At 40.9% G+C, this 9,900-nt stretch overlaps 1 protein-coding gene across 2 annotated transcripts in view; it reads right to left on the reverse strand.

Moving 5' to 3' along the window:
- LOC132820401 (copper-transporting ATPase 1-like) overlaps positions 1-8,159 on the reverse strand; it is a 100,591-nt gene extending 92,432 nt beyond the window's left edge. Inside the window, exons 1-2 of one of the 2 annotated variants that reach the window (XM_060832493.1) lie at positions 8,073-8,159; positions 3,779-3,919 (exon numbers count right to left, since the gene is read on the reverse strand). In XM_060832493.1, the coding sequence (XP_060688476.1) occupies positions 3,779-3,898 (120 nt within the window). In that variant the 5' untranslated portion in view covers positions 3,899-3,919; positions 8,073-8,159. Of the gene's footprint in view, positions 1-3,778; positions 3,947-8,072 lie in introns of both variants that reach the window. The other variant, XM_060832492.1, reaches the window with a different exon arrangement.
- Positions 8,160-9,900: the final 1,741 nt, after the last annotated feature.

Here is a 9,900-nt window from a genome sequence, read left to right on the forward strand (position 1 = left end):
TCCTTTTGTAATCCCGAGGTTTACAAGCTTTCTCCATTTAAATAACATGCTGCTTTAGCACCAAGCGGTTCATATTTTCCAACATTAAATTTCATTTGCCAATCTTTTCCTCACACACAATTGAAATTCTTTAGTTTACTCCTCACTATTTACTTTCTCATGTCTCTTTGTATCATTGGTATAATTAACAGTCATACATTTGGTCCCTTTTTCAAAGTCACAAAGAGTTGAAGCCTTAAGCACTTACCCTCCACAGATTACCAACCCAAAAATGATCCAGTGGTCCCTCTCTGATCTAATTTCCCAATTGGTTATATAATGGACTCTGGATGATTCACTGTCTGACCTCTAAAATCATTATGCCTCCGTGTGCCTTTTGTTCAATGACACCTTTGATCTCTAACCTCCTTCATCCTCTAACCTGTCACTGCATTTTTTTCTATTCCACCAACCAAATCTGAAGCCTCTCAACAGCAATAAAAGTCACATTTTCTCTGGTTCCAAAGAACCACCTTATTGGACTCAAAATATGAACTCTCCATAGATGCTGCCAGGCCAGCTGAATTTCTCCAACACTTCCCGTTTCCTTCAGATCTTCAGTATCTGCAGTATTTTGTTTTTATTCCTAATCTGTTTTCTGTCAGCCAATGACTCCTCGATCCATGGGACGATATTACCCCTAAAAAAAACTCTTATTTGATGAAGCACCTTTTCAACAGCTTCTAGAAGCCCACATATACCATTTCTGCTCAATAGAAAACACTCAAATTGATCAAACATGATTTCTTCCTCATTAAATCATGTTTACTCTAACTGGATTTACTAAGTGTCCCACTTTCACCTCCTTAATAATAGATTCGAGCTTTTTCCTAATGGGAGATATTAAATCAACTGACCCAATTCTATTCTCCTCCCATTGTTTTTAGAATAACCATTATTTTTTATAAACGTATTCGGTCTTTTTTTATTCATCCGTCCCATTTGTGCTGTCCACTTTGCAACTGTAGCAACAATCTTACCTCAGACTCTCAACATTGTGGATTCAAAGCCCACTCCAAAATAATTAAGCATATCATTAAAGTTAATGCTGCAATACTGAGAAAGTATGACATTGTTCATGTCTTCTGGATGAAATCATAAACAGATCTACGTAGGAAATAGACATACTTAATCAACATACTCAAATAATCTGGATAATTACGAGATAGCTACTTGTGGAACCTTGCTATGTATAACCGTACTGATGACTTTCCAATCAATCACAACAGCAATTGCACTTCAGCAAATAAATTATTAGCTGCGTAACATCCCAAGATTGTAAAGGATGCTATACACATGCACTATCATTCCTTAAAAAGCCTAAAGTACTGTTCATATCTTTAGGGAATCATGAACAATGTGGGAGTGCCAAGGTCTCTCCAATGATCAACACGAGTGCACAACTTTCAAATTGGTACACTGTACTTTGGGATAGTAGAGTCAACATATCGAGCATAAGCTCTTCATCAGGAATGTGGGGAGCGAAGGGTCATGGGGGCAGAGAGATAAATGGGAGGGGGGTGGGACTAGGGGCAGATAGCTGGGAATATGATAGGTAGATGAAGGTGGGAGGGGTGATGGTGATAGGGTGGAATACACAGGTGGGAAGGAAGATGGGCAAATTGAACAGTTCAAGAGAGCGGTGCCGAGTTGGAGGATTGGATCTTGGAATTGGAAAAGAAGGGGGCGGGGGGGGGGGGCAAGAGAGATCAAGAAACTGGTGAAATTTATTTGTGGTTGAAGGCTCCCAAAGTGGAAGATCAGGTGTTCTTCCTCAAAGCATCAGGTGGCTAGGATTTAGCAGTGGAAGAGGGCCCAGGACTTGCAGAGTGGGAGGAGGAGTTGAACAATTCAGAAACAGGGTGGTGGGGTTGATTGGTGCGTGTGCCCCAGAGATGTTCGCTGAAACATTCTACAAGTTGGTATCCTCTCTCCCCAATGTAGAGGAGTGTGTGTGTGTAGGTAGGTTTTACACCACTTGGGGTGGCAAGAGAAGGTGCCCAGAATGGAGGGTAGTTTGATGAGAGGTGCATACCTAACGAGGGAGTTGCGGAGGGAATGGTCTCTGTGAAATGCTGAAAGGAGTCAGGAGGGAATTTTATCTCTGGTGGTGGGATCTGACTGTAGGTGGTGGAAATGGTGGAGCATGATGCAATGTATCTGGACATTGGAGGTGAGGACTGGGTGAGTTCTGTCCTCATTGCGATTGGAGAGGTGGGGTTGAAGGGCAGAAGTGCAGGAAATGGAGGAGATGTGCTGGAGGGTATTGCTGACCATGTGGGCAGGGGAATTGCATTCCTTGAAATTAGGAGGCCATTTGGATGTTCTGGAGTGGAGCTGGTCCTCCTGGGAGGAGATGTGGCAGGGGTGGAGAAATTGGGAGTAAGGGATAGCATTTATATGGGGCGCGGGGGATGTTGGGTACATCTTCCACAACTATACCGGCACCATTCCCCACCTCTTCCTCTGCTACATCAATGCTTGTATTAGCGCCACCTCGTGCTCCCACGAGGAGGTTGAACAGTTCATCAACTTCACAAACGTCTTCAATACTGACCTGCAGTTCACCTAGACCATCTTGGACATTTCCCTCCCCTTCCTGGGCCTCTCCATCTCAATTTCCGGCAACCAACTCAACACGGACATCAACTTCAAACCCACCGACTCCCACAGCTACCTGGACTACGTCCTCCCCCCGAGTAATAACGCTATCCCTTACTCCCAATTCCTCCGCTGCCACATTCCTGCTGAAAAGTTTATGCACGAAATGTCGACTCTCCTGCTCCTCGGATGCTGTCTAGCCAGCTGTGCTTTTCCAGCACCACACGTTTTGACACTGATCACCAGCATCTGCAGTCCTCACTTTCTCCTGTTTGTTGAGATAACCTACTGTCCATTTTTGCTGAGGTAGCATAGTGAGAACTTGGGTGAAGTGTATCAAGTGAAAGGCATCAAGCAGGCCATCAGCTTAGGCATAGAGCAGACACATAACAATGATGTCAGCAGTGGGAGGAACCATGAATGTACTGGTCAACAGAGTTAGTACCTACAAAGTGTGCACAACTCCTCCTGTACAGCAGCAAGAGATACAGTTAAATGTATATTACCCAACACTTATTCAAAATTAATTATATTCAAACTTTCTCTTCATTCTGTGAACCTACATATGTCTTTCTAAAGTACTTCACTCCTCATCCTGCGTACCAATTTCACTACTTAATCATCAGCAAATTCTAATACAGTTTTCCTGTTTCCCAAGTCTAAATCAACCAAACATTCACAGGGTACAAAGGTGTACCCACCATTAACTCCTAGATTACACCATTTCCAACTCTTCCCAAATTTCCAATTGGCGGCCAGCTTTCTAGCCAGACAGCTACACTTCGACTTACATCAGTTGACTAAATTGTACTACGCGCATTTTGAGAGAGTTGGTTTAAGTATTTCTAAAAGTTTGTATGTACTATCTCTATAGCATTCCCTTCACAGTTACACGTGACTTTCTTTTAACAAATCCATACAAGTTATTCTTGTCTACATATAATTTGAAATTTTGTAACTGAAGAGTTAATAAACAGATGGAAGTCAGTGGCAGACAAAGTTCATTGACGCACACCATAATGCTCAAGTCCCAGTAAAACTTATTCAGCTTTTCGTTATCCTGAAGCATGGATGCCTCCACACTGCCCAAAAAATGTGGAAGAAAATAGCTTGCATTAAAAAACTGAACAACACCCACCGTTATTTTGCAGACCCCTTGTAACTTTCCAATCTGTTGCTCAATGGTCTGTACACATGAGTTGCAGGTCATTCCCTCCACAGATATGTTAATGGAATGCATTTCACTTTTCTTGTCCATTTGTCTTTGGTCTTCACATCACTGGAAAATGGCAAGGCAGTCAAGAACCTCAAGAAAACAGATTGCAAAATCCTCTAAAAGTATTTGAAAATTAAAAAGCTCAGTAAAGACAAATATAGATCCCTTACAATCAGGAACAAGGGAAATTATAATGGTGAACAAAGAAATGGCAGACCAATTACAGAACAACATTGGTTAACCGAATGTCAATTATCCAAATTTTAGATTTACCGAACAAGATCACTTCTGGAACTGGAAGTGCCTGCTGTGGTTAGCATGACGCTGGCAATCATCTTGCATGGCATGCACAGCTTCGAGAGAACATTGGAAAGAGTTGAAGTCACAGCCAATTTGTATAAATAATTTGGGTAAAGGGACTAAATGCCAAATTTGCTGGTGACACAAAGGTCGATCAGAAAGTAAGTGAAGAGGAGGACGTGGTCTTACTCATTACCAGAGAAGGCTTGAGGGAGAGAGTGGCTTATTTCTGCTCTTAATTCTTGTGTTCATATGCATGAACAAATTGTAATGACAAAAGCTGTTGTTTGAAATAGCAGCAGAATGTTGGAATAACTCAATGGGCCTGTCAGCAGCTGTGGTGAGTGAAAAACAGTTGAAGTTTCAAGTCCAATATGAGTGAAGATGGTCAGTGAATGTATTATGATATTCATAATTGCCCATAGTCATCTCCAAAATAACATTAGGACATTTGCTCAAGTTTTCTTTGTGCAGTCACATTGTGATGAAAAACTATGGCCAAAAATGTTGTGTATCACAGCATGTATTCCTTTAAATCGTTTAGAAGTTTTCAGAGAAATATAGAAAATAAGAGCAGTAGTAGGCCCTTTGATCCTTCAAGCCTGCTGTACCATTCAGTATGATCCTGGCTGATCATCCAACTCAGTACCCTGTTCTTGTTTTCTGCCCATTCCTTTTCACCCCTTTAGCTGTAGAACTATAGCTAATTCCTTCTTGAAACAATTCACTATTTTGGCTTCAACTACTTTCTGCAGCAGAAAATTCCACAATCTGATCACTCTCTAATAGAAGAAATTTCTCTGCTTCTCAGTCCTAAATGGCCTACCCGAAATCCTTAGACTGACAGTCCCGGTTTTGGATTCCTTTGCCATCATGAATATTCTTCCTGCATGTACCCTGTCTAGTTCTAATAGAATTTTATAGGCTCCGATGGAGATCCCGGTCATTCTTCTAAACTCCAGTGAATACAACCCGAGCTGATCCAGCATCTATTCATACATCAGAAATCAGTCCGGTAAACCTTTGTTGCACTCCCTCCAGACCCAGAATATTCCTCAGATATAGAGACCAAAATGCGCATATTACTCCCAAATGTGATCTCACTAAGGCATGTATAATTACAGGAAGACATCCCTGCTCCTGTACTCAAATCTCTTGCTTTGTCGGCCAACATTCCCTTTGCTGTCTTCGCTACCTGCTGAACCTGCCTGCTTACTTTCAGCGACTGATGTTCAAGACACCCAGGTCTCTTTGCACCTCCCCCTTGCCAATCTCTTGCTATCAAAGTGGACAACTTCACATTTATTCACATGATGTTTCATCTGCCATGTATTCGTCTGCTTGCTCCGCTTGTCCATATCACACGAAGCATCTCTGCATCCTCCTCACAGTTCACCCTCCCACCCATTTTGTGCTGTCTGCAAATTTGGAGATATTACATTTAGTTTCCTCACTTAAATCATTAAGCTATACTGTGAATAGCTGGCATCCAGATACTGAAAGCTGGGATGCTTCTACAGTCTCCTGCAGAAAATACCAGTTTATTCATAAATAGAATCATAGAGACCCCTAAGTGCCTACTCTGCATTTTCTGTCTGCAAACTGGTTCTCTATCAATATCAATACATAACCCTCAATCCCATGCACTTCAATTTTATGTGCTGATTTCTTTCGTCGGACTTCATTGAAAACCTTCTGAAACTACAAGTTAATCCACTGCACCCCCAACCCCCCTAATCAATGCTGCTCATTATATCTTTGAAAAATTCTAGTGCATTTGTCAAACATTATTTTTCCCTCTGTAAATCTGTGCTGCATCTGTCTGATCCTGTTAATGTTTTCTTAGTATTCTGTTAAATCTCGAGCATTTTCCCTTCTATAATGTCAGGCTAACTGGTCAATAATTCTATTTCTCTCTACCTAAGTTACCATCGTCCAAAGGAACAGTTCAAGAGTCCATAGAATATTAAAAGATGGTCATGCCCTATTTCTAGGGCCAGGTTCCTTAAATACACTGTAGATTATTGGACTCTGGGGATTTGATATTTAACCCCATCAACTTCCCCAACCCATTTCCCAACTAATTTATTTCACTTCATCCCTCTATCTAGACCTTCTGTTCTCCTTTGTGAAGGCTGAACCAAAATATGTACGGACAGAAGAACCTCAATTATTCAAATGAGATGATGCGAGGAGTATTTTATTTGAAAACTGATTGTTCAGATAACAGTTTTATGGGACCTTCTGAGATTTTCTGGATCTACGCAATTACCAAAAATAAAAAGCAGTATCGTTATAAATTAGTGCCTTTATTTACTTCAGTTTCTCTGAAGCAGTATTTTAGTTTTTGGCTACTCTCAAATTTTCTTCCTGCGTTTCTCACTCTTACATTACCCCTCCCTCTCCCCATAAAGGTGGCTAAACCAACCTGGACAGAAGATTGGAAAGTTTAAATTAAGGGTATGGAATAATGATTACAATGAACAAAGAGACCTTGGAGTGCAGGTTCACAGCTCTTTGAAAATGGAGTCACAAGTCAACAGAGTAGTGGTGTTTGATACACTTGCCTTTATTGTTCAGTGCAGTGAGTTGCAGCTGTCTAAGACATTGATCAGGCCACTTTTGGAATACTATATTCAATTCTGATCTCCCTGTTATCAGAAGGATGCTGTGAAACTTGGAAGGGTTCAGAAAAGATACACAAGAATGTTGCCAGTGTTGAAGGGTGTGAGCTATAGCGGGGAGGCTGAATAGACTGGGGCTATTTTCCCTGGAGTGTTGGAAGCTGACAGGGGACCTTATAGATGTCTATACCATCATGAGGTGCATGGTTAGGATGAATAGTTAAGGTCTTTGCCACAGGATAGGGGAGTTCTGTCTTCCAGCCTCCTGCCTGTTCACTTTCCATTCAGCCAAGGCTCAGCATAGTCTAGTCCTGAACAACAGTACCATTTTTCATTAAATTCTCCAGTTCCCTAATAACACACTCGAAACTTACTTCACTCATGTGACTCACTTATGCTCCTCTCCTCCAAATTCCATGACCACACATTCGATTTACATATCAAAAGAACTGAAACCAACATGCCCGTTCTAAAAGTTGAGAGACTTAACAAACAATCCAGGTCTTTTTCAATATACAATTTCAATTACATCACACTAAACTTTTGCTATAAATTCTGTATCTTACACTCCACAACCACCTGATGAAGGAGCAGCACTCTGAAACTAGTGCTGCCAAATAAACTCGTTGGACTAGAACCTGGTGTTGCATGATTTTTAATTTTGTCCACTCCAGTCCAATACCGGCTCCTCCAAATCGTTATTAAACTTCGTTTCGTTGTCTCGTATTTTTTAAAAAACGGACCTCCTTAAAGTCTATCGCTTTGATCCAGATACTAGTCAGCCCCATCACGTCTCCTGTTTTCTAACTCCCGTGTCAAATATTTGTTTGGTTGCATTTTCGCGAAGAACCTTGGCATGTTTCTATACATTATAAATACAAGCTATTTTAAAGTCGCTACGTATTACATAAATCATATCACATACAAGCTCTTCCAATACTAGCTTTCCTTTATTATAAAACTTAACAATACATCTGCATCAAGTTTCCACAAAATACTCAATTTCTAAGCAAGAATTTCTGTGTAGCATTGTTATTTCGCATTCTACTTCCTGGAACTGGGGTTTGATTGATTCTATTGAACAAATTGGGTTATTATTACTTCCTTTGTTATGGAGTGTTTGTTTTCATGCTGATCCACGTCAGGTCATGTTGTTTATTTAAAAGATTCCAATGAATTAAAGCTTTCACTTGTTTCTCCCTCACTCTTGCACAAAAGACACATGTTTTTCCTCATTTAGAAAAGAAACAAAGCTTTATATTTGTACTAGAGCATCATCAGCTGCTGCTCACCTTAGGCCTCGGCCGAGCAGCTGACTTCTTCAGGCTAACGACACACTCCACCATCACCAAGGATAACGTTACCTCCGGAACAGATTGTCGCCACTAAGAGATCCCCGGAGGGATGAGATTGAGGAGCGGAACCCAGGCTGCGCATGCACATGGATGACGCTTCGTGGCATGGGGCGGGACTAGACTGTGTTGACATCACGAGGTGAAGTGTCAATCAGAGGATGGAACGTGCAGAGGGAGGGGGTAAAGTGGGACATGTCTTCATAAAAATATGAAGGGGACCACTGACTACTAAATGTACAAAAACACCAACAAAAGTGTCCTCTTTTCAAATGGCGGTCAACAAATGACAAAAGACTAAAAGGCATGAAGGAAGTTTATTAATTACAAAACTAACTACTGAAGAATAGTGGCAGAAACTGTGCTCCCATAAACAAAGGAAGCAGGAGCACGTGGCTATTCAGCCCTTCGACCCTCCTCCACCGTTCAATATGATCATCTGATTTAGTACACTAATCCCACTTTCAGTCTTTCCTTTGATCTCTTAAACCCTAAAAATTTACAGTAAATTATCTGTATCTGCAACTTCACCTATCTGCGCCAAAAAGTAGCAACCCATGGGCAAACTCACATCCACTATTTTTAACCTATTTTTAACCTATCTGACAACAATGTTTCACTTTAAACTGCTTTCTGTTGCAGAGAATTGCACAAGTTCACCACTCTGGGTGAAGAACTTTCTCTTCATCTCAGTTTTAAGGCCACTCCCCCCCCATAGCCCAAAGATGTAAATTGTTGCTCTGGCCAGGCTCAGGAGCTGGACCCAGCAAGGGGCTCTCTGTTGTCCTCAGAACTGTATGGCCAGAGACTGTAGGAGTATGAGGCTAAAGTGGAATCAAATGTTGAGGAACAATCTTGTCAAATAATGGAACAGGAACTGCAACCTCTTGCTTTCCAACTGATGTGGAATCTAGACTCTACTTAGGATCTAAAGTTACCAACAGCTTGGAAGTTAGTCAAGTGTCTAATAAACTTAATGATTCATACCAATTTGAGCAACATGTTCATGAACAGTGTGGGATTGCTAGTTTTTGCACACTTAACATTCTGTGTCCTTTCAAAGCAAATTTGTAAATGAACACTCAAAACTTTGGAAATAATATTCCAGCACTGAGATCTTCACGGATTTGGTTACAATGATTTGCTCTGAATATCAAAACTATGACTTAATCCCATTGACTGAAATTGGTAAAACATTTGAGGGTATAGAATATTTAAGTCAGCACAATGGACAAATTAAGAGTGCAGTTTCACATAGCTAGGACACGAGGGAGGAAAATGAACAATATTTATCAAAACAAAAATAAATAACTATGGATGCTGGAAATTTGAAACAAAAACAGAAAATTAATGGAGAAACTCAGCATGTCTGGCAGCACCTGACGGAAAGAAAAGTGAACATTTTTTGAGTCCAGTGACCCTTCATCAGAACATTTGGCTAAACACCAGTCATAATAAATAAACCTATAAATGGAGATATAGGTTTATCTTCGTAGCACAGGTGAATCAATATAATAGCTTATAGGAGGATATCTAGGAGAAAGTGAGGACTGCAGATGCTGGAGATCAGAGCTGAAAATGTGTTGCTGGAAAAGCGCAGAAGATCAGGCAGCATCCAAGGCTGAAGAAGGGCTCATGCCCAAAACATCGATTCTCCTGCTCCTTGGATGCTGTCTGACCTGCTGCGCTTTTCCAGCAACACATTTTCAGTATAGGAGGATATCATCAGTCAAGTCAAAAGTTACAAAGGGGTATTAAGACTTAATGA

This window comes from Hemiscyllium ocellatum, chromosome 11 (genome assembly GCF_020745735.1).
Source record: "Hemiscyllium ocellatum isolate sHemOce1 chromosome 11, sHemOce1.pat.X.cur, whole genome shotgun sequence".
Taxonomy (NCBI): Eukaryota; Metazoa; Chordata; class Chondrichthyes; order Orectolobiformes; family Hemiscylliidae; genus Hemiscyllium; species Hemiscyllium ocellatum.